We start from the raw sequence: 25,153 nt of genomic DNA, 5'->3' as shown, positions 1-25,153 counted from the left end.
AGTGGGGAAATGTGCTCCTGGCTTCTAGTTTTAGGGCCTAGGACCATCCCACAGTAATGCTGGTGTATTAGGGTTCACCCCCACCAGGATCACCAGGATCACCATTTCCACCTGGGCATATCTCAGTGTCCCATCCAAGCCTTGGTTTCTATGCCAGAGGCTGAATTCGCTGGAATTTTTTTTGAATTTTATTTATTTATTTTTATAGAGCAGGTTCTTATTAGTTATCCATTTTGTACACATCAGTGTATACTTGTCAATCCCAATCTCCCAATTCATCATACACACACACACACACACACACACACACACACCCCGCTTTACCCGCTTGGTGTCCATACGTTTGTTCTCTACATCTGTGTCTCAATTTCTGTCCTGCAGACCAGTTCATCTGTACCATTTTTCTAGGTTCCACATATATGTGTTAATATACGATATTTGTTTTTCTCTTTCTGACTTACTTCACTCTGTATGACAGCCTCTAGATCTATCCACGTCTCTACAAATGACCCAATTTTGTTCCTTTTTATGGCTGAGTAATATTCCATTGTATATATGTACCACATCTTCTTTATCCATTCATCTGTTGATGGGCATTTAGGTAGCTTCCATGACCTGGCTATTGTAAATAGTGCTGCAATGAACACTGGGGTGCCTGTGTCTTTTTGAATTATGGTTTTCTCTGGGTATATGCCCAGTAGTGGGATTGTTGGATCAGGTGGTAATTCTATTTTTAGTTTTTTAAGGAACCTCCATACTGTTCTCCATAGTGGCTGTATCAATTTACATTCCCACCAACAGTGCAAGAGGGTTCCCTTTTCTCCACACCCTCTCCAGCATTTGTTGTTTGTAGATTTTCTGATGATGCCCATTCTAACTGGTGTGAGGTAATACCTCACTGTGGTTTTGATTTGCATTTCTCTAATGATAGTGATGTTGAGCAGCTTTTCATGTGTTTGTTGACAATCTGTATGTCTACTTTGGAGAAATGTCTGTTTAGGTCTTCTGCCCATTTTTGGATTGGGTTGTTTGTTCTTTTATTTTTGAGCTGCTTGAGCTGTTTATATATTTTGGAGATTAATCCTTTGTCTGTTGATTCATTTGCAATTTTTTTCTCCCATTCTAAGGGTTGTCTTTTCGTCTTGTTTGTAGTTTCCCTTTGCTTTGCAAAAGTTTTTAAGTTTCTTTAGGCCCCATTTGTTTTTGTTTTTTTGTTTGTTTGTTTGTTTGTTTTTGCGGTACGCGGGCCTATCCCTGCTGTGGCCTCTCCCGTTGCGGAGCACAGGCTCCGGATGTGCAGGCCCAGCGGCCATGGCTCACGGGCCCAGCCGCTCCGCGGCATGTGGGATCTTCCCGGACCGGGACACGAACCTGTGTCCCCTGCATCGGCAGGCGGACCCTCAACCACTGCACCACCAGGGAAGCCCTGTTTTTGTTTTTATTTCCATTACTCTAGGAGGTGGATCAAAAAAGATCTTGCTGTGATTTATGTCAAAGAGTGTTCTGCCTATGTTTTCCTCTAAGAGTTTTATAGTGTCCCGTCTTACATTTAGGTCTCTAATCCATTTTGAGTTTATTTTTGTGTATGGTGTTAGGGAATGTTCTAATTTCATTCTTTTACATGTAGCTGTCCAGTTTTCCCACACCACTTATTGAAGAGACTGTCTTTTCTCCACTGTATATCCTTGCCTCCTTTGACCATAAGTGCGTGGGTTTATCTCTGGGCTTTCTATCCTGTTCCATTGATCTATATTTCTGTTTTTGTGCCAGTACCATAGTCTTGATTACTGTAGCTTTGTAGGTAGAGTCTGAAGTCAGGGAGCCTGATTCCTTCAGCTCCGTTTTTTTCCCTCAAGACTGCTTTGGCTATTTGGGGTCTTTTGTGTCTCCATACAAATTTTAAGATTTTTTGTTCTAGTTCTGTAAAAAATGCCATTGGTAATTTGATAGGGATTACATTGAATCTGTAGATTGCTTTGGGTGGTATAGTCATTTTCACAGTATTGATTCTTCCAATCCAAGAGCATGGTGTATCTTTCCATCTGTTTGTATCATCTTCAATTTCTTTCATCAGTATCTTACAGTTTTTCTGCATACAGGTCTTTTACCTCCTTATGTAGGTTTATTCCTAGGTATTTTATTCTTTTTGTTGCTATGGTAAATGGGAGTGTTTCCTTAATTTCTCTTTCAGATTTGTCATCATTAGTGTTTAGGAATGCAAGAGATTTCTGTGCATTAATTTTGTATCCTGCAACTTTACCAGATTCATCACTGGAATTTTGGCTAGAGTAATTATAATAATTTATTATACAAATTAGGACGCTTTTAAGAGTAAAAGGAGCTGCTCTTAATAATTTTTCCAGAGCAACAAAGATAAATCAGAACCCTCCTGAGGATAATTGGAGCATAGGGTCACGCTGATTTCAAATCTCCTTTCATTTTCCCCCTTTGATGACTCCTTTTAAGATGTATGTGACACTATATTCATTTGCTCTTTCACTCAGCAATGCTTATGGAGTGTTTTCTGTGTGCTAGGTTTTCTGCCTGTATTATGTTGTTTTCTCCTTGTAAGAACCCTCTGAGTTAGCTATCATTATTATTCCCATTTTTGCAAATAAGAAAAAAATTGGGACTCTGTAAGTTATATGGCCAAGATCACAGTACCTGTAAGTCAGAGCTAAGATTATAATTTAGGCTGTCCCTGCTCTTGGGCCAGGTACACTCAAACTGTATTGACACCACTGGCTGTGTTCTTGTGCCTCTTTTGTGGACCCAGCCCCATCGGATGCTGTCCCTCCAGCAAGCTCTCAGGCATATGGCAGAGTGGTTAAGAGTGAGGGCGCAGAAGTCGCACTGCCTCACTTGCATCCTGGGTCCACCGCTTATCAGCCTTGTGCTTCACTCACTTTCCTTTCTATGAAATGGGTACAGTAACTTAGTATTGACCTCACAGGGTTGAGGAGAGGATTAAATGACTAAATACCTATGAGGTGACTTCTAGAACTCACCTAACAATGGGGGCTAGTTGCCAGTGGAGCCCACCATTTTATTAGAGGGTTGGGACTTCCAGTTCCACACCCACCTCCAGGGAAGGGAGAGGGCCTGGAGGTTGAGTTCAGCCACCAGTGGCCAGTGACTTAATCAGTCGCACGTATATAATGAAGCCTCCACAAAACCCAGAGGGCAGGGTTCAGAGAGTTTCCAGGCCAGCGAACACGTGGAGCCTGGGGAGAGTGGCACCTGGGGAGGGCATGGGAGCTCCGGGCCCTCTCCCCATACCTTGCCCTGTGCATCTCTTCCCTCTGGCTCTTTATTCCTGAGTTATGTCCTTTTATAATAAACCAGTGATCTGGTATACAAAGTGTTTCTCTGAGTTCTGTGAGCCACTCTAGCAAATTTAATGAACTCAAGAAGGGGGTCATCCGAACCTCGATCTATAGCTGGTCGGCCAGAAGTACAGGCGACACCCTGGACTTGGGGTTGGCATGTGAAGTTGGTGGAGGCAGGAGGTGGGGCGGGCAGTTGTTGGGGGGACAGTCTTGTAGAACTGAGCCCTTAACCTGCAGGATCTGACGCTCTCTCCAGGTGGATGGTGTCAGAATTGAGTTGAATTCTCGGACACCCTACTGGTGCTTTGGTAAAGGTGGAAAAGCTGAGTTTTTCCATTACAGGGTGGTACGTAACAAGATGAAAATGACGGGGGAGGGCTGGGTTGTGGCATTGTGAGCCCGGTGAAGTTCTGGGCAAGGGGCTGCCCTTGCACCTGTGACATCCTCTTCCCCTTGGACAGTTTCTCTCCAACAGAAACACATGAGCACGTGAAATGTGAGGACATCTCCCAGAACCTTTCCTCAGGACACAGGGTCCTGAGTAGCTTTCGCGGTTGTTGTAGGGATGACCTTCTCTTTTTGGTGTATTTGTAAAAGGCATCGTGTGCACCGTCAGTGAGCAGGAAACGTTCCACTCCGGGCGGTGACACAGGTACCTCGGTCCTTCCCTTTAGGACGTGAGGATCCACCTTCCGTTAGCGTAACCGGGTTGTCTCTGGTCTTTTCGTGTTTTGTTTTCCCCTGAGAAAGTGTGATTAGCAATTCAGGAAGGAGGCACCAAGTCTGGGTGTGGGGTCTGAAACAGAGAAGGTTGAACAAGAATGAATGTGGTCACTTTGGGACAGTTGGCTGCATTTCTTCATTGTATTATGAAGTTCACTTTGGGGAACTTCAGAAGACACTCTTTGAGAAACAGCCTGTTGGCTCCACAGAAGTGTGGCACCTTATCTGCCCTCCTGTCCTTAAAAGGTGGCCTCTTCAGTTGATGTGCAGCTCAAGAGGAGACCCGGGTCACAGGTCGCGGTGAGAAACCGCAGTTCCAGCCACCTGGTAAACCTGGTGATTAACAGCTAGGCAGATGCTCTAGCCAGATCACCCTTGTATGTCCCAGGAACTTCTTTCTTTATAAATTTTTGGATTTTTTGCTTGTTATAAGATGGATAAGATACTTTCTATATTTCTTAAAATTGAACACCTGAACTTTTAAAAGGAAAACAAGGAGTGTGATCTCAAATCAAATATCTCTAAATGATAAAAGAATAAATGGAATTTGTGCTCTAAGGTATCTCACAAGTCCGTCCATTCTGCAGGCTTTCAGGATTTGGTGCTAGTAACAAATGCTAAGACCTATTATCATGAAAGCACATTTTCTCTCCTCTTTTTTTTTTTTTTTTCATTTCTGGTTATTAGAGAATACATTTTGCCTCATTGTTATTAGAAACAAGTGACAAACATGTAGCTAATTCTTTCTCCCAGGTGCTTAACAAGTAACAAATTTCACAGGGGTTACATTTCTTACTATAAAAAAAAAAAAAAACCCTGCCTTATACTAGATAAAGGTGCTTAGAAATGTTTATACCCATTAGCCCTGTAATTCTACTTCTAGTAATCTGTTCTAAGAAAAAAAACCTGAACACACTCACACACTCACAAGCACACACACACACACACACACAGAGAAAGTTAGGCAAGAAGATAGTTATTACTACATTTTTTTAAAATTAAACTTATTTATTTATTTATGGCTGCATTGGGTCTTCGTTGCTGCACGCGGGCTTTCTCTAGTTGTGGCGAGCGGGGGCTCCTCTTCGTTGCAGTGCACGGGCTTCTCATTGCGGTGGCTTCTCTTGTTGCGGAGCACGGGCTCTAGGTGCGTGGGCTTCAGTCGTTGTGGCACACAGGCTTAGTTACTCCGCAGCGTGTGGGATCTTCCCGGACCAGGGCTCGAACCCCTGTCCCCTGCATTGGCAGGTGGATTCTTAACCACTGCGCCACCAAGGAAGTCCTACTACATTTTTTTAATAGCAAAAAAGAGCCACAATTTAATTGTCCAACAATCTAGGATTCGTTGCTAAATTAGATGATTGAACATTTTGTAGTAATTAAAGACGCATTGAGTACATCTTGTAGAGGATTTTAAGGTACGTTGACCTGTGGCCAGTGAGTAATCTCCTGTTCTCTGACTTTCCTCCTAGTGTTTTGCTGTACGCTCTCTGGGGTGGGTGGAAATGGCAGAGGAGGACCTCGCCCCTGGCAAGAGTAGTGTTGCCGTCAACAACTGCATCAGGCAGCTTTCTTACTGCAAAAATGACATCCGTGATACAGTCGGCATTTGGGGAGAGGTAAGTAACAGGTGAAAATCATTAATGGCAGACTTGCTTGCATTCCACTGCTCCTCACGAAACCCCAGAGCTCTGAGAGCCGAGAGATTTGGTAGTGAGGGCTGATGAAGGTATTTATCGGGGTCACTTTCCCATGAAGGCAGCTGGTGTAGACATGATGGACCTGTGATTTACCTATTAGCCCTGCCAGAGCCCGTTGAGGACTGGGGCCCTGGGAAAGGGCATTTCTCGGTGTCTAAATGACAGGATCTACTTTGGTATCCTGAGTCCCCAAGGATCCACGGATGGACTTAAGGGCCCAGAAACCCCCTAACCTCCATGCATAGTTGGATGTGCCAGTCTACAAGAGCAGTTTTCTGGGAAGAAGACCCATACCTCTCTCAAAGTACATTCTCAAAGGGGAACGTGACCCCCACGTATACACCCCAAAATGTTGTTGCCCCTTCTCTAAAAGTTGACGCATCATCCTTTTATAATACAGTCTTCTTTATTTGTGATCTGAAAATCCACCTCGTACGTGAGTCTTGGAATTGATACCTGTGTATTCTTTCTTACTGTGAAGAACAAAACAATTCCAGTCTGAAATGTTAGTTGAGATCATTTCAGAAAGGAAAGTAATGAGTAAAAATACCAAATTTGTATAAAAATCACATGAAATTGGAAAAGCCATATTCCTGCCAAGCTCCGAGACCTGTACAACAAGCACATTGGGAGCACCACGAGATAGTGGTCCGCGTGAATCCACTCTACTTGATCAGTCCCCAGTTAAGAGCATTGGCAGCGAAAGTTTGCTTTTTGATTGGGCTCTTAGGAGCCCCTGTCACCTTTTGTCCTAGCAGCACTGTCATAACAGGAGCTAGGTTCCCAAGGCTCCGCATGGTAGCGTCCATCTGCTTTAGAATGGGGCTGAGCTGCATCACCAACCAGATTTTTAGATCCCAGGCATGGGGGGAGAGGAGGAAGAATTTTCTCCTGCCAAGAAAAGGACACTTTTTTGGTATTTGCCTCTATTATCCTTTCACTGCATTACCTTTCCAATACCCAGGCCTATTTCTCCCACCAAATTATCCATCTGTCTTCTCTCTCCTTCATTCAAAATGCTGTTGTACCAAAGGCATAGATCTCAGCTAGGATTTAGAAGGACGGCTGGCGTAATCTATACTGCTGTTTGAGAGACTAATGAATACCACCAGGTATTTAGAAGAGCTAAGTTAAGATTCTAAAGGAATCTCCAATTGGCACGATTCCAGCAGGAAAGAAAGCTTTGGATGGGCCAGCAATGCCTGAAAATCGGCTATGCCTTCCCACCTAGTTAGCCCCCGCTAGGCCATTCCTATTTTTCTCAGTTCTTTCCTCTTCTTCTGAAACGATAAATTCTTCAAGCAGTGTTTCTAGTTCATAGTATATAAAGTACAGCTCAGTGTTTAGGGTTATGAGCTGTGACTTTTTGCCATGCCTCACCACGCACAGCACAACTCCTTAAAGGTTTGTTGATCGGCTGACTGAAAATAAAGTCATGACTTTCAGATGAGTGTCCCATCTTTAGATGACACCTGCATAAGCATTGGTCGTTTGGGTTACAAAGACCAATTAGCAAGACTTTACAGTGGTCAACCAGGAGCTGCTGAGTGTTCATGAGAAAAGGGAAAGGGCACATATGGGAAGACACGAGTGTGCCTAATGAACTCAGCAGAAGCCACGATGCATTTTCATTCAGGGATAGTGCACACTCAGCCAACCATTCTCACTTCAGATGACCAGCTGGCAGCTGTCACCGCTTCTGTCCAGTAATACGATGACTGTCGACAGAGGTCATTGACGAAGATGGCCTGTGTTGCCTTTGTGTGGACCAGTTGTGGTTTCCAAGCTGAATCAATCCAAAAGAAATGCACCACCCAGCTCAGTGCAGGGTAGGGGGATGATTTCAGCTCATCCTGGATCTCATCTGTAGACGCTTGGCTTAGACATTGACTAGCAGAGGCACTGAAACACCCATGTCTGCCACTTCGGCAGCAGGCTTGTGTTTACTCTGAGAACCTTTGATGGGGACCTAAAATATCGTTCTCAAAAACCAGACCAAGGAGCATCTGTCCTGCTTTGGATTTGAAGATCTGCCAGGAAGCCTCACTGTGCTGCCTTGCTAGACCGCCCTAGCGTCCACGCCACGGCATCTGGGCTGACTGTGACCTTCAGTGGACAGTTTAATAGTTTCTTAAAATTATGCCTGAGGATTTGCAAGGGGAGTGAAGTTGGATGGCCTAGCATTCCTACCCTCAAAGAGCCAATATGTGGGGAGACAGGAGACCAAAACCTGAAAACCTGAAGAGTGATGCAAGAAACCTCAGCCTCCCCCGTGTTGGTATCACAACAGCACATGCGCAGCTAAAGGCCTCGCGGCTTCTGTGTTAGGCCGTGAGCAGGTTACTTAAATTAACCTATAAGCCTCAGTTTTCCCATCCGCTAATCACAGGTAATAAAACCAAGCTGTGAGGCAAGTTAGAGCACTCATGAGCCGAGGAACCTGAAGCCCGTCGCATAACATCTGAGATGTGATAAAGCCACTTCAGCGTTAGCTGTTGTGGCCCTGAGAAGTGTCACAAAGCTGTGCCTGCTATTTACCAGCCGGATCACACAGAGGAGAAGTGGTGTAAAAGTTGAGAAGAGACGGACATGTTGTGGACCTGGGAAGGGCGTCAAGGGGATGCCTGGTAGGGTCTGGCCAGAGGGGAGGGAATGGGGACAGAGGGGTTGTGAGAAGATGACAGACTTGGAGTCAGTAAGAGGCCAGATTCTCCAGGGAACCCGCCGTGAGCCTTTTCTCTTAGAGTAAAGATTCAAAGTGTAAATAATTAAAGATAAGAGCCAGCTAGAAAGCAGGCTAGGGACACATTTCAGAGGATTTGGAGAAGGAGAGAGAAATTGGGCACGTGAGGGGAAGGTGAAAGATTTATGAATCTTTTAATCAGGAGGGGATGTTTCTCCCTTAGGAGAACAAATGACAAGGGTGAATTTTTGATCGTTGAACCGACACCCCCAGGTAGCCACAGACATCCCGAGGACGTGTGGTTTCGTGAGGAAGGTAACCTGTCTTCTTGTTGACTCCCAGGGGAAGGACATGTACCTGGTCCTGGAGAACGACACGCTGAGCCTGGTGGACCCCATGGACCACAGCGCGCTCCACACGCAGCCCATCGCCAGCATCCGCGTGTGGGGCGTGGGCCGCGACAACGGCCGGTGAGTGCCCCGGGCCGGCGCTGTCCTTTGTCACCTCACCCGGTGCCCCAGTTTTAGCTTAACCCTGAAGCGGGGCCTCACTGTTACTGCATGTTGCTGAATATGAAACTTGACAGTAGACTCTCTATAGAAATGTAAAAACTTAAAGCACATCTCTATCCCTGCCTCGTCAACCCTCCGAGCCCCTTCCGTTCTGTACCTCAAACCTTTTGTCAACTCTGGATCCTGCCTCGGATTCCATGTATTTCTCCCCCAACCGCCGCTCATCCTCATTCATCTAAGTTCCCTACTCATCCAGGCTTTCTGAACTCCCACCTTTTTTTATTTTTTTTTTGTCTTCTCTGCAGTCTGTTTTAAAGTTGAGTCTCAGCTATCTCAGATGCTCTGCTATTGGTATTTTCTTTGTAGAGGGCTTGTTGGAAGGGAGAGGTTGTACAGCCTTTAATCACATGCTTTATTATTTTTTTAAGTTTGTTTTATTGATGTATAGTTGATTGATAATGTGTTCATTTCTGCTGTACAGCAAAATTCACACTGTACAGTATAACTGTACAGGGATTCAGTTATGCATAGACATACATATTCTTCTCCATTATGGTTTATCATAGGCTACTGAATATAGTTCCCCATGTTATACAGCAGGACCTTGTTGTTTATCCAGATCGCAAGCTTTAGGTCATAAGGAGCTTCTGGGATTTGAAGATGGCTGAACTCTTTTAACGTTTGAAATGTCTGGTCATACCAAAGTTCCAGTCAATGTGTATTTTTCTGAAATTCTACTGAATATTTGTCATTGCCAGCAAGTACTTCTTAATAGGTGTGTTGTGAATTTTTTGCTCTCCAGTGACTGGAAACAAGGAAGTTCTGATTTTCAAGTACATATTCTAACTAATAAAGTGACAGTAATCACAGGCATCATACTTTATTAAGTAATTGGGCTACATGAAATGCATCTAACTCTTGAATTAAATTAATCTTTGTCAACTCTCGAGGTATACCCGAGGATCTCCTAGCATTTAGGACAAGCTATAGGATGATTATTTATTGCTCTGTTGAAAAGGGGCAAGAGCATTGCAGAAGCTGCTGAAAATCCCAGACAACAGAGAGACTGCTCCCCTGGGGTGGCTCCATTCCTGGGCATCCTGGCTTATTGGGTCATGGGATCCTCTAGGTGGCTCTGCCTTGGCTTCGCCATCCTTTGTCTCCCAAAGATGGGCAGTAGTGGATTTGATAGTTTTTTGATTCAGTTCCAAGTCCTAAGCCTGAAAGGAAAGTGGTTAAGCATTCATCAAAGAACAAGCATTTTTGCTGGAATCACAGGTGACAAATGGTCTGCAAAAGAGAGAGCTGCAATGTCCTCTGACAGCTGATTGGATAAACCTTCGTGGGAGCACAGCTGTGTCTTTGAGCTTTTGTAACAGTGATGAACGGTGACAGCTGGACCAGGTGCTTTGGGGGGAAATGAGTGGATAGATTATGCATCCACACCTGTCATTCAATTGCTTAGCAGAGCTGGAGCACTGGAGTTGATGCATTGGCGTGAACTGATTAATTTTACAGAGGAAAATATCTGAGGATGTTCGTGTATCATTAAAAACATTTAGCCTTGATGGAAGAGTGTAAGATACTTGATCCTTCCCTACTTCCTGTCCTCCAAGTTTGTTTTCAAGACAGGAGCCAAGGTGAAGATCATGATATACGTGTACAACTGGATGGGGTTGTGTATTTTTAAGGTTAGCTTGTGAGTGGATTTCATCGATGAGGTTTTCAGTTCACCCCAACTCTTTAAAGTAAGGCCAAATGCTCTTTGTTCAGGGAGAAAATATGATTTAAATTCCAGTTGACGGCTTCCCTGGTGGCGCAGTGATTGAGAGTCCGCCTGCCCATGCAGGGGACACGGGTTCGTGCCCCAGTCCGGGAAGATCCCACATGCCGCGGAGCGGCTGGGCCCGTGAGCCATGGCCGCTGAGCCTGCGCATCCGGAGCGTGTGCTCCGCAGCGGGAGAGGCCACAACAGTGAGAGGCCCGCGTACCGCAAAAAAAAAAAAAAAAAAAAAAAATTCCAATTGAGAAAATTATTCAAGCCCTGAGCTTAGTTTTCTCTCATCTGTGAAACGAGGGTGATAATAAGGATGACAGAGCACGTGTATGTATGTGCCTCTGTGTGTATAGTAACTGGCCCACTGACGGGGGATGTGGAAAATGCTTAATGAATGTTAGCTCTTGATTCGTTAAAGCAACATCCACTAGCAGAGACAGCTAATTACATGGCTTCCTTTCAAAGACAGGGAGGATGAGGGAGGGGTCAGACCTCAGGGAGGTTTCGAGGACAGTTTATCATTGATAACAGAGGGCGAGAGGCTGTTTCAGACAGAGTTCAGTTGTCCTACAAAGCAGGAAGAGCCACTCCCCTTGCCACCCAGTGATATCAGTGTAAATTAGGTTACCTTGCCTTCATTATGTTTTTGAAATGTGGGCTGAGTTACTCATTTTTTTTTTTTTTTTTTTTTTTTTTTTTGCGGTACGGGCCTCTCACTGTTGTGGCCTCTCCCGTTGCGGAGCACAGGCTCCGGACACACAGGCTCAGCAGCCATGGCTCACAGGCCTAGCCGCTCAGCGGCATGTGGGATCTTCCCGGACCGGGGCACGAACCCGTGTCCCCAGCATCGGCAAGCGGACTCTCAACCACTGCGCCACCAGGGAAGCGCACTCATGTTTTTTAAACCATTTCTTATTCTTACTCAATGTTAGCAGATAAGTGTAATTTAGAATACGCTGAGGGTTCTGCATCAGCTGTCAGGACCTCAGAAAGCTCATGTAGTGGTTGGGGGCCCTTGACCTAGATTGCTTTTAGAAACAGTAAATAAAAACGTATGTTTGTCAGTGAAAGGTTGTATTTCTCCCACTGGACCCCTGAGTTTTCATCCTCTAAAAGAAGGCCTTTGTATTCCTGCTTCTTTTTCTTTTAATACTTTCTTTTGCTCTTGATTCCTTTTTTTTTTTCTTACAGCAATTTACAAGAGCAAATTCAATTTGTAATGCTGCAAAGGAAAGGAGTTTACACTTTGCATGAATAAAACATAAAAGTGTTTCATTTTGCTTGAGAAAATGAGTCCATTTCACATTCTCTTTTGTAACCTCCCTTGCCGAGAAAATGGAATCTCTTAGGGAATTTCTTGATGTGGTTAAAATGAATATGAAAAGTATGTATACCAGAGGCTTGAAGGGCACAGTCTGTCTTGAAATTCAGAGTGCTTCACTGAGCCATGTAATTTCAGGATTTATAAAGTTGTTTTGGGTTTAGCATTTTCTTAAGGCTTTCAAGTGGATTTGATTTGCTCTGAAGAAATTCCTTATGGAGTAAGTTTACTTTGGGTGAGTGGATGATCCAGCTGTGACACACCCCACCAATCCCCCAGGTTGATTTGGAGAAGCTTCTTATTATGAATGGCTGAGAAGTCGCCATCGCATCAGACGTTGGTTCTCTGTGGGGTGCTGGTGGTTGCAGGACTAGGCTAAAGTTTTTATCTTGTTCTTGAGAGTCACGCCTGCCTTTATTATGGCATTTCTTGGAGCCCATGTGCATTACTGCCAGGCAAAGGGAGGGCTCCCTCCTCCTACTTGGGTTCCTTTTGATCACAGTGAGATAAATGTCAAGGCTCCCAGAGATGGGACTGGTGAAAGGGGTTTCATGAGCCTTGTATTTCCAATCAAAGGCAGCACCAGGGAGCACCCAGATTGACCTGCTCTGCTTCCACCCCTGTGGGAAGGAGGCCCTGGGTTTTAGAACTGGCATTTTGCCGCCAGTGACTGGGGCGGGTGACCACAGTGCCATCTCTCATCTTGTCTTTACGGACCTGCAGGCTGCCCTTCCAAGGATGGGGTGGGAGGGATTTCACAACAATTTCAGGGGCTGTGCTAATCCGGCCACAGCTCTCCTATTTATTCATTCAGCCCTGGAAAGCAGCACTCTCCTTATTCTTTTAAAGAGATATCAAGAGCAAGCAGACATAACTTCTGAACATAGGAGACTTTAAACTGGGACTTTCCTTGCCTCTTGTGACAGGTAAGGGAAGGGGCACACAGATCCTTCTGTACATTGCCAATAGGCAATAGAATCTGCTAATCCTGTCTGTTTCCCATGAGGAAGGAAAGTGGGTGGATGGTATAGTCCAGGGTTTCAGACCCCATAAGTGGGATTTCCCAGGTCGGTGTACCATGGAGCACTAATCAGGTCAAATGTTCATAGACTTTCCTTGAAAGGAAAAAAAAAAAAAAAAAAGGATCTAGGGTCAGTTGGGAAAGTGGGTTAAACCAAGTGCATCAGGCCCCTTTGCTTTGGACCCTCTCGGAGGTTCTCCTGTCCTGATGTGGACTGGAACCCTTTTCTTCATGGAAATGCAGTCTCACGGAACACACTTTGGGAAACGCTGCTCTGGTCAATAAACTCATTAATTTAAATTAGTGGCAACACTAGATTGCTGGTTTTGTCTTTAGGAAAACTTGGAATTCCTTGTAATAAATAACCATTATAAGTGGAGACCTCACTGGGCCTGCTCTAATGAAGGTAAAATTCCTTTATAATTAAAAGCAGCCATCACAGCCATTGTGCACAAGCGCTTTTTAAAAAGCACTTTCTTATGCAGGTTAAATGTTGACCCTGTGATACTGTTTGTGCTTATAGTTTGTGTAGCAGAACTTCTCTTCTGAGAAGGTGTTTTATGTGTCTCTTTTCTGCTTTTGATGAACAATTTTTAATAAAATCTTACTGTGTGATAGATTATTCATAAATTTCCCATTGTTTATCTTTGACTTAACTGTTTTATCTGGTTAAGATCTCAGGAACTTTTATCTAAATAACATAGTAAGTCTCAAGTGCACTGAATATTTTTTTCGTTTTCTCTTGGGATATTCCCAACTGGTTTTATCCACCAAGCCCCTGGGTTTTTTTGGTTTTTTTGTTTTTTTTGAGATACGCGGGCCTCTCACTGTCGTGGCCTCTCCCGTTGCAGAGCGCAGGCTCAGCGGCCATGGCTCACGGGCCCAGCCGCTCCGCGGCATGTGGGATCTTCCCGGACCGGGGCACGAACTCGTGTCCCCTGCATCGGCAGGCGGGCTCTCAACCACTGCGCCACCAGGGAAGCCCAAGCCCCTGGTTTTAAGCTGCTTTAGAAGTCTACTGCCACACATAGTTCATGCTTTCGTTTTCCTGCCAGTGTTGTTCTGTGTTGATTCTTTTGAAAAAACTGCTTAATTTTGGGATGGGGTTGGGGGGGTGCATGGGCATCCTGGCTGTAATACTGAGGTTAGTCAGAATATGCAAAACTGTAACTTGTAGGCTTTCAAATGTAAAAGGTGGTTTCATAACCACTGTCTTTCAACCTCTTTATTTTAGAGATTAACTGAGGACAGAAGGGGATGATTTGCCTTAGGTGACCCGTCTAGTTGTGACAGGGCAAAGACAGACTCCTGGAATTTGTCCTCTGTCCAAATAGGAGCTCCTCTGTTAATCTGACAAGAGATAATGGATGGTCTCAAATAACCTGGTGTCAGCAGGGAGACGGAGAACTCTGCACTCGAGGCCTGGTCTCTTTCCTTGGGGAGATGAAACCACAGGTGTGAATTAAAAGCAGAGGTTGACAAAATATGGCCCCGAGCTGAAAATGGTTTTTCCATCTTTAATGGGTTGTTTTAAAAAGGAAAAAATGGGCTTCCCTAGTGGCACAGTGGTTAAAAATCCGCCTGCCAGTGCAGGCGACACAGGTTTGAGCCCTGATCTGAGAAGATCCCACATGCCACAGAGCAACGAAGCCCATGAGCCACAGCTGCTTAATCCCGCGTGCCTAGAGCTCGTGATCCGCAACAAGAGAAGCCACCGCAATGAGAAGCCCGCGCACCACAACGAAGAGTAGCCCCTGCTCGCCGCAACTAGAGAAAGCCCGTGTGCAGCAACGACGACCCAACACAGCCAAAAATAAATAAAATAAATGTATTAAAAAATTTTTTTAAAGGAAAGGAAAAAAAGAATAGGGGACCCAAATGTGGAGGACCCAGTATGGCCTGGTTCTTTCCAGAAAGAGCATTTACAGTAACATGCATTCAGAATAGAATGAGGCAGTCATTGTGGCTTCTGTAGGAAGTCTGTGGAAGAGGCAAGTCCTGTTCTGCCATCCTTCCAGTGTCTTCCTAGTCTGACCAGCCAGGGGACTTGTCTGTAGGTTGAAGGGGACCTGGAACATGCACACGTAACATTATGCCCACATTCTGTTCATATCCCTTTGGCCATATGCAGCTGCAAGGGATTCTGGGAAATGGAGTCTCTAGCTGGGCCAACAATTGCCAAGTTAACACCTCTATTAAAAAAGATGAGGTGAAACAACTAGCCTCTGACACAGTCTGAAAAGGAATCACCTCAGTGTTCCCAGCCTGTGACCTATTGTTTCCTGTGCCAGTTATTAAGCTGCTGTCCCTCAGCTCCAAACCCACCCTTCTCTGCTCGCTTTGTGAGACCGGAGCTGGGACTCTGCAAAAACGTTTCTGCTTCTCTCGTTTGCTGCTTGTTAGACTCTGACTAGAGGGGGCTGCAAGGCTTGAGGAAGAAAAAGGAACTTGCTTCCTGTGTCTGTGAGCATCATCCTGGAACAACTTCTTCATCCCGTCGTGTCAGTTCTCACGCAGTTTTCCCAGCACTCACAGAAATGCAGAACCGTTCATCATTCCCCTTCTTCAGAGCCACCAGTGCCACTGGCTGGGGTGCCCTCTTTAAAGGTCTGAGTCCCCACCCTGCTTCAAGTCTAGAGACACCAGCCCAGCAGCACCACCTCCTCAGTGTCAGAGGTTTTGCACCATGGGGCTTCTCCAAGCTTCTAGGTTTTGATAATTCCAACCTCTGCCCTTTGTTCTCTCCACCCTCCAGGTCACAGCCCCCTCTTGCAGTTGCTGCCTCCATGATAACTTCTTCCTATTCCCTTTTTAGTTTTGTAGTTACAGGCCTTTAAATGACCTTTCTGTCCCAGTAACTGATGTGGTTCCTGTCTCCTGCCTGCACGCCCCCCGAGTTGACCCTTAAATGGAATTAGCACTGACTAAAGGAGGCAGCGTGAGGGCGTGCCTGCCCAGAGGAGGGCATTCGGGAGAGCGAGTGGAGCTGTTCTTTATGTGCAGCTTTGCACACTGTGGTGACACAACAGCATGTGTGCCAAGGAGACGTCCTTTCTAAATTGGTGGAAGTTGCCAGTGATAAAGGGCAGTTCTGTTTTAGGTGACAGGGTTTTAGAAATAGTGGGCCTCTTGGTTTTTTGTTTTTTTTTTTTAATGTTTTCAATATCCACATTTTTAAAAATAAATTTATTTATTCATTTTTGGCTGCGTTGGGTCTTCGTTGCTGCGCACGGGCTTTCTCTAGTTGCAGCGAGCGGGGCTACTCTTCGTTGCGGTGCATGGTTTTCTCATTGCGGTGGCTTCTCTTGTTGCGGAGCACGGGCTCTAGGCACGTGGGCTTCAGTAGTTGTGGCTCGCGGGCTCAGTAGTTGTGGCTCGCGGGCTCTAGAGCGCAGGCTCAGTAGTTGTGGCGCACGGGCTTAGTTGCTCCACGGCATGTGGGATCTTCCCGGACCAGGGCTCGAACCCATGTCCCCTGCATTGGCAGGCAGATTTTTAACCACTGCGCCACCAGGGAAGTCCTGGGCCTCTTGGTTTTTGATCTAATTGAAAGTTATCTCTATTTTCCCTTTGCCGCTGTTTATTTTCCTAGGAGTGTTGGAGGGAGGCGAGTCTTCACAGGGAGGATGGAGAGCTTCCTAATGACATGTAGTCAGAGGGCTCTCTGAGCCAGCCAGTAATGAAAGATTGATGGAATCCCAAGATCTGATAACAGTTTAATCTAAGGTATATGCTGCCTTGCCTCAGGGAGAAAGGTCTTCAGGGAGAGAGCAGTAATTCTCTCCCTATGTTCCAGTATTATCTTGACCTCTAGAGCTAATTTCTTTTTAATATAGACACATGATAAGCAGAGACATCAGGATTTACTTGACCATTCTGCTGACTGACACCATAGTTATATTTTATCTCTATAGAAGTGGCCTTCTTGCCTTCTATTAATCATGCTGGGATGCTTGCTAATACTTTCAATGTAGAATAACCTGTAAGGAAAGACATTGTAAGTGATTGTCTAAGAAAAGTTTCCCTCAGAGGAATGCCTTGAGGGTGTCTTCAAGCCGATCCTTCCTTAGTGGATATATGAAGACAACAGTTTCTTCTGAAGAACGCATCCTGTGTTTTGATAGCTGGTTCAGTGCATAATCCATTGTTTCTCATAAGCATGTTTCAGCACCAGGCGGTGTAGCATGGGAGCTTGAGATTGTCGTGTCAACAGCAAAAAATTCTGATGATGATCCCTGAGCAACTTCCATCTCACGCTTCCCCTGAGTCCCAAGCCAGGTGAGGGATGGCCCATTCTGGATGTAGCATGAGGGCGATCCATCATACTAGGCTCCAGTGATTCTCTGTCGGTCTTGAAAGTACTGCGATCTTCTTGGAACACTTAGAGCCTTCCGAAACCAGAAGTAAGAGTAGTGTCAGCGGAGAAGAAGCCTAATGACCCACGCAGACATGGATTCGTGTCTTAGAGAGCAGAAAAAGTTGTAACTATTGTAACCCAAAGCATCATTTGGTCACTTGGCCTGTTGTATATACTCAACAAATGATTAAGTGTTTGATAAATGGCTAAAAGCTTTACGTTATCGCAGATGAATGGATAGTCGCTGTTTTTCGTACACAGATTATCACCTTGAACTCTTTTACTTAAATGCAATCGTCTGAGATTTTGGGCTTCCTGGTGAATCCAGTGATGGAGAGCATAATGCAGCTCCGATTCATTTCACTCACAGAACACTTCTGACACCAAATGTGTCGGTTTTCCACACCAGGCAACTCTCCAGGTCTCTGCCGACAGCAACTGGGTGTCCCACAGTTTAATTCCATTCTGACACAGGAGTTAGCCCAGACCCCTCCCCCGCCCCCAGGTTAAGGGCTCAGTCCCTACAAGACTGCCCCCATTTCAGATGCCAGCCACAAGTCCAGGCCACCCCTACATCTGCCCGAGAGCAGCTATAAATCAGAGGTTCCCATGGAGGTTTCTCCTTAGGTTCAATGATTTGCTATAACGGTTCACAGAACTCAGGAAAACACTTTGCTTACTATTACCAGTTGCTTATAAAGGATACAAATGGACAGCCAGATGAGGAAGCACAAAGGGTGAGGTCCAGAAGGGTTATCAGCTTCTGTCCCCGTGGAGTTTGGGGTATGTCACCCTCCTGGCACCTGGATGTGTTCACCGACCCCCGACCCCCAAAGCTCTCTTGACCCCATGGTTCAGGGTTTTTTACGGAGGTTACATTACATAGGCTGACTGATTAAATAATTGGCTGTTGGTGACTAGCTCAATCTCCAGTCCTTCTCCCTTCCCTGGACGTTAGGGTGAGGCTGTAAGTTCCAACCCTTTAATCACAACCTGGTCTTTCTGGGAGCAGCCCTCACGCTGAAGCTATGTAAGGGCCCCCAGACATCTCATTAATGTGCAGAAAGGTACTCTTGTCGTTCTGGAGAGTCCAAGCGTTTTAAAAGCTCTTGTGTCAGGAACCAGGGTCTAAGACCAAATATAACAGAAGATGCTCCTGCCACTCAGGAAATTACAAGGGTCTTGGAAGCTTTGTGTCAGGAATCATGGACGAAAACCAAATATATATTTCTTATTATATTACAGTATCATGGTGCACAGTTGGTTACTGGAGAAGACGAATTTGAGAACATCGGGTGGAACTCAGGGAGTCTCACCACATAGAATTATGTCAAGTTTTTGAGAGCCAGGTTGGTCAAGAGAAGGAATACTGGTATAGGAATCCCACCCTGTGCAATTTAATCATGGTTCTTCCCTGGCACTAGTGTTGGGGACTTAGTGTCCCAGCCTCTCCATCTGCAGTGGGGATTTTTGCTGGGATGGCAGAGATGTGAAGGTGCTTTCATAGAACTGTCAGGCATTGTCCCCAGGGGCAATACTTTTATTAAGAATTAATATTTCCTTGAAATATTACCCTGGGTCAACTGTAATAGATTATAAAAATCAGGAGAGGGCTTCCCTGGTGGCGCAGTGGTTGAGAGTCCGCCTGCCGATGCAGCGGACACGGGTTCGTGCCCCGGTCCGGGAAGATCCCACATGCCGCGGAGCGGCTGGGCCCGTGAGCCATGGCCGGTGAGCCTGCGCGTCCGGAGCGTGTGCTCTGCAGCGGAAGAGGCCACAGCAGTGAGAGGCCCGCGTACCGCAAAAAACAAACAAACAAACAAAAATCAGGAGAGGGCTTCCCTGGTGGCACAGTGGTTGGGAGTCCACCTGCTGATGCAGGGGACTCGGGTTCGTGCCCTGGTCTGGGAGGATCCCACATGCCGCGGAGCGGCTGGGCCCGTGAGCCATGGCCGCTGGGCCTGCGCGTCCGGAGCCTGTGCTCTGTGGTGGGAGAGGCCACAGCGGTGAGAGGCCCGCGTACTGCAAAAAAAAAATCAGGAGAAAATTTAAAACATGGGAGGTTCGCATTATTTTGTCTTTGACTTTAAATATCTAAAACTCTTCCGTTGTTGGTTCCCTGTGAGTCTTGACTGATGATGTGATGCCTCTTCAAAGGCCAACACTGATGTTTAGAACCTCCCCTCTTCCTGCCCCAACCAAGTGGCTTAGTGTGTTTCTAACCCTCTTATTAAATGAGACTTGGTGCTTATGTATCACAGCTGTGAATTAAAGCCTGGCAATGAATTGTGTATGCAGGAGTTATTTTTTTAATAGAGAAAAGTGAGAATTTATGAAAATTATCCTGTAATGAGTTTTCAGTCCAGTCACTTGGGATCCAAGACTTCCTGCTGCTGTCATACCTGTCTGTGTCAGCACGAGCTGCACCAGCTCCCACTGAAGCCCACGTTTCTCTTCTTCTCCAGCTCGCTGGCCTCTCTCCTTCAGCAGGAGGAAAACCGAGTTATGTTCCCTGTTTTCCCTCTTAGCGGCACACAACCTTTGAGCTCCAGCACTGGGTGCCCTGTTTCTTTATTATAACTTCAACTGGGAATTCTTCTTTTCTAGGCAGCTCCCAAAGAGTGCCCTGGGGAACTGCTCTTTAGAAAAGTAAAGAAGAGAAAGGAAATCAAAAACAAGAATTAAGAAATTAAAGTCAGGGCTTCCCTGGTGGCGCAGTGGTTGAGAGTCTGCCTGCCGATGCAGGGGACACGGGTTCGTGCCCCGGTCCGGGAAGATACCACATGCCGTGGAGCGGCTGGGCCCGTGAGCCGTGGCCGCTGGGCCTGTGCGTCCGGAGCCTGTGCTCCGCAGTGGGAGAGGCCACAACAGTGAGAGGCCCGTGTACCGCAAAAAAAAAAAAAAAGAAAGAAAGAAATTAAAGTCAGAGTCCTCAGGCAAGGACTCAATTTCTGAGGGTAAAAAAGTCCTGGGAGCAGAATGAGGCAGGCTTTGTTGCAGTGGCCAGAGATTGGAAATACCAAGTCAGGCTTGGGGCCAAATGACAAATATGTGAGCCAAGGAGTTCATTTTCAGTGCAAAGGGTAAATCTCTCTAAACCCAGGAAGAATCATTTAGATTATAAATAAAGGAACACAAGAGTGGGTGTGACAGACTGGATCTGGTGCCATTCGCATATCCGGAGAAGTTGGATGGTAGGGGGAGTAAGAAATGAAACATAGAAAATTTTGTCATTCTACCTGTTATTTTACACCGGAAGCATGCCCGAGGGCAAGGAGTGTTTGAAAGTACTGGGGTGGGATGGGCTGGGGTTAGGGGTGCCCAGTTACAGGCTCTGAAGGAGCCCGGGGTTGGGGGAGGCTGAGTACAGGGCTTGCTGACGTGGCAAACAGAGCTGTCAAGTCATGCGGCAGGGGGCGGGCCATGAGTAGAAAGGGCCAACCAGATGAGGACTGCCTTTCTCTACGCAGGCAGTGCCTTGTGCTTCTAATTGCTTCTCTAGGCCTAGTCATCTCCCCTGTCTTGCCAAGTCTGCATCTTTGGGTGAGTGGCTCCAGCTCTGTTTTCAAAGGCTCCTTTTTACCTGCACAGAGCACCCTGGCCCATTGGAGATCCGCGTTCAGGTAGGGCTCACGCACCCGGGCCCCGTCCCCTGAGTCGCCCAGCCCAGAATGGGGCAGGTCATGATAGAAAGGAGGGTCCCTTTGTAACTGGAAAATTGTTTGTGGCTCCTGCCTCTTCATCTCTAAATCCTTTCTTGCCACCCGCTTTATAAAGGAGAACTCCCAAGTATCAATGTGTTGGAAACAAAGCCCGAAAAATCTAAGTCTCAATCTGTAGCCCAGTAGAACCAAATGTTTCTAGGAGGGCACCGAAACCAGGTCGGTCCCAGGAGACAAACTAAATAGAGAACGACAGCCGATGGGATAAGTTTTGCAGGAATTTTACGTACAGCACCAGTAGAGGCACCAGTATCATTTCTTTGATTATCAAATCTGTGAAATAGATATTTAGTTCAGATCGAAAGTGTCTGATTGTCCCTGGCCCTGACCCCTCAGCAGCCCTCCTGCCCCATCTGCCTTTGGACATAACTGGAATGGGGAGTGGGATAGGATAAGAGGGCACAGATCGCTCCTAAATCTGTAAGCATCTGTCTGAACTCCAACGAGTTCAGCTGCCTCATGAAAGAAGCTTCTCTCCTTACGGCGAACCACAAGGCCGTAGATAGTCGTGTGTGCGTGGCGCCTGCTTGGTTAACCTATGGCCAAGTCACCTTTGCCTTTAGTCCAGTGTGGTTCATGGTTCTGCCATCTAGTCAGCTACACAGTCAACAACTTGGGGGTCCTCTTACCCCCACCAAATGTAGGGAGTGGTCAGACCCTAATGCTTTGGCCTCTTAATACTTAAGTCAGCTGCCCCTCCCCAGGCTCTTCCACCTCTCGTCCAGTATGGTGGCCAAGTGCACATGCCCAGCTGCACCGGCTTGTGCCCTTGCCCCCGCACTGCCCTTTCCTGCCTGCTCATTTTCTAAACCCTCCTGGTGAGACCTTTATGTTTCCTTGGATTGAACTGACTGTTCCCTCCTCTGGGGCACAGCCAGAGCCTATGGGAACTTACACCCCAGCACCTCTGAAGGAAGAAGCTTTATTTAACTTGATTATTATATGTGTGTATCTACCCACGTGAAAATAAATTTTGCACGGACAGTTATTAGATTTTTAAAAATTTGTGCGTGAATGCCCACATTCTTTATAGTCATCTATTTTTCTGTGTCATTGGCTTTCAAGCTATTTTGTCCTAACCTGTAAGAAATACAGTTTATGGCATGATCTAGATTTTCTCCCTCCCGCCTCTCTCTCTTTCCTTGGCTCACACAAAAGTTTTACACTACTTACATTCGCAGTGTGTTCTGTTCCTTGATTTGTTTCTTTGCTACACTCTGTTCTATTTAACTTTCAAAACGCTGTTTGTGACCACTAATTGATTATAGTTTGAATAACACTGATCTTTGGTTAACTTTTCCAAAAAGTCTTTGAACTGAACACTCTACCAGCTTAATACCTGGTGTTTAAATTTAAAAAGATTCCACAGACAATTAATGTTAGGAAACGTCCTGCTCTCAGAGAGCCCCGAATACACAGCTTAGCTGTTGAAGGCTCTAAGCTGTCCTGCACTTAAAACTTGGTGAGCATAAAACACATTAATTGCTTCCTACCAATGAACTTCAGGGAATCAGTGGTGTTTCTGGAGCCCGCCAGATTAGAAAACACTGAACTACACTGATCTAGGGATTCTGAATGATGACTCTATATCACAATCTGTTATCACAGATCTCTATTTTTAGATGTTCCTTTGCCAGGCACTCCACCCCCGTGCCTGCACTGAAAAGTGTGGTATTTTCACAGGCATAGCTTTCAGTGCAGTCAGTGAATTCTCAGAGAATTTGGCCTACAGTGAAAATTGCGTACTTTGTCACCTTTCCCTTTTGGCCAGGAAGTTTCGTGTTAAATCAAACCCTCAGTTGCCGTAATAATAATAGACTGAACTATATGACTGCCTTTTTTGTGGATCAGAAATGGTTGAATGTGGTTCAAATTAATATTTAGCCTAACTGATTTATAGACTCACTTCTTCCCTCCATCTGGTTTCAAATTTTACTTTTCTAATTTAAGAGCCTGATAGAATGTGTGCCTTTCATTGTAAACTATTTAATTCTTTTGGGAAGCAAATGGGATATAAATTTTACTAAGTAAACAGAGTCCAGCTGTAATGCCCCATTAACTAATAGAGTGTTTAAAATACAGATTTTTTTTCTGATTTCCCTATTATTCAATAATTGGTAAATGCTATGCATTTTGCAATGAGGAGTATTTTGAGTGTTTTTTTTCCCCCCTGTACAATCCCTGGGTGGCTTTAAGAACAGCAAATTTTAAAATATATCTTTGCAGACAATTAATATTTATTGACCAATCCAAATGACATTTGTGGCTTTCTCCAGGATTTAGAGAATAATAGTGTCGCAGAAATCACCTCAGCCCTTAAGGTACCTGCTTTACCAGACTAGTTTTCTCCACCACCAGGGATCTCATTACAAAGATAAACAGCAATTACTAAAAAGCATTACGTCTAATGGATGGTGTGGAATTTCTTAATATATTTCCCCCCGCAAATTTGGTGGCCTAGAGTAATTGTCTGTGCCCCTTTATTGCCTAGAGGAAATATTTTGATTTATCTCTATATAGCTTCTAGCTTGAGCTGCTTTGGGTTTTGTTGTTGTTGCTCGACTCAGGAGAAACTGTAGAAGATATTTATTAAGAAAGATAGGGGGGGCTTCCCTGGTGGCGCGGTGGTTGAGAGTCCGCCTGCCGATGCAGGGGACACGGGTTCGTGCCCCGGTCCGGGAAGATCCCACATGCCGCGGAGCGGCTGGGCCCGTGAGCCATGGCCGCTGAGCCTGCGCGTCCGGAACCTGTGCTCCGCAATGGGAGAGGCCACAGCGGTGAGAGGCCCGCGTACAGCAAAAAAAAAAGAAAGAAAGATAAAGCCTAATCCTATTCGTTAAATTCACTAAGTCAAGGGTTGAAATAAAAGGGAGATAATATTTTTTAAATAAAAGATATGGTTTTAATATGTCTATACTGTACGAATTAGAGTGCTTCTTTAAAAAAAAAAAGAGAAGATGGTGTGTATCTTAACTCTTTAAATCTTGGGTCACTTTTAATCATAATGTTGTTAATCATTGTCTTATGCCTTGAAGTCATGCTGTTAGAACAGATTATAGCAAAGAGGTATGTTAATCAGGGCAGGAGGAGAACAGAAATGGCTGTCGTCATCCGGAAGGGGCGCCATTTTTCTTTTTTTAAGCTTTACAATTTAACCATAATTGTACCTGTGTATTTTTAAATGATCTATCAAGGTGGCTTTCATCATGTCCAAGGCCATATCGTCCTTATTCCTCCCGTGAAGTGTCAAGCTGTGGAATTTCTTTTCTCCCTCCTTCTTCCTCTCTTGTATGGTCCCATCTGCCTCTCTGGGAACTTAGTAGACACCCATGTATTAAGTCCCCAATATGTGTCAGCCACTATGCTTGGCACCAAGGATATAGCTCTGAACAAGCACTTCATGGTTCCTGCCTTCATGGGCAGTACTAAGTGGAATAGTAATAGGAAGTAATTAAATGAGTTCTTAAGTCCCATGAAGTACTTTGTAATATAACTACCAAGCCCTATACAAGTTTTAGATGACACTGTTGTCCTTATGACTTAGGGTCCCACCTTTTCTGTCACTTTGTAATATAACTACCAAGCCCTATACAAGTTTTTGTTTGTTTGTTTTTTGTTTGTTTGTTTCCTGTACAAGTTTTAGATGACATTGTTGTCCTTATGGCTTAGGGTCCCACCTTTTCTGTTAGCCTTTCTGTCACTATTTGCATCACTCAGCACTGGCTAGGTTATTCTTCAGTAACAACCAAAAGACTCAGTAACAGTCCTCATTCTACTAAATGTCCATGGCATGTTGGCTGGAGGTACTGCTCCTTGTAGTATTGTCCTCATTCTTGTCCAAGGCAGACGATACAGTCACTATTTAGACTAGAGTATTGCCAGCCGTGGTATCAGGAGGAAAAGATGCATTGACTCTTAAAATTTCTGCCTGGGAACAACACTTAACCCTTTTGTTCACATTTCACTGGCCAAAGCAAAGTTACGTTACCAAGCCTGACTTCAGGGGAT

General features: G+C 45.4%; 1 protein-coding gene across 10 annotated transcripts in view; it reads left to right on the top strand.

The window, feature by feature from the left end:
• APBB2 (amyloid beta precursor protein binding family B member 2) overlaps nucleotides 1-25,153 on the top strand; it is a 379,608-nt gene that overhangs the window by 298,470 nt on the left and 55,985 nt on the right. For all 10 annotated transcript variants that reach the window (XM_089911829.1, XM_089911832.1, XM_089911826.1 and 7 more), the window contains 2 exons: nucleotides 5,525-5,671; nucleotides 8,778-8,905. In XM_089911829.1, the coding sequence (XP_089767955.1) occupies nucleotides 5,525-5,671; nucleotides 8,778-8,905 (275 nt within the window). The remainder of the gene's footprint in view (nucleotides 1-5,524; nucleotides 5,672-8,777; nucleotides 8,906-25,153) is intronic.

The sequence above is a fragment of the Delphinapterus leucas genome, chromosome 5 (assembly GCF_059928025.1).
Source record: "Delphinapterus leucas isolate spDelLeu-1000000601 "Yukka" chromosome 5, BTC_Dleu_Yukka2, whole genome shotgun sequence".
In the NCBI taxonomy this organism is placed as follows: Eukaryota; Metazoa; Chordata; class Mammalia; order Artiodactyla; family Monodontidae; genus Delphinapterus; species Delphinapterus leucas.
This window is presented reverse-complemented; position numbering and strand designations above follow the sequence as displayed.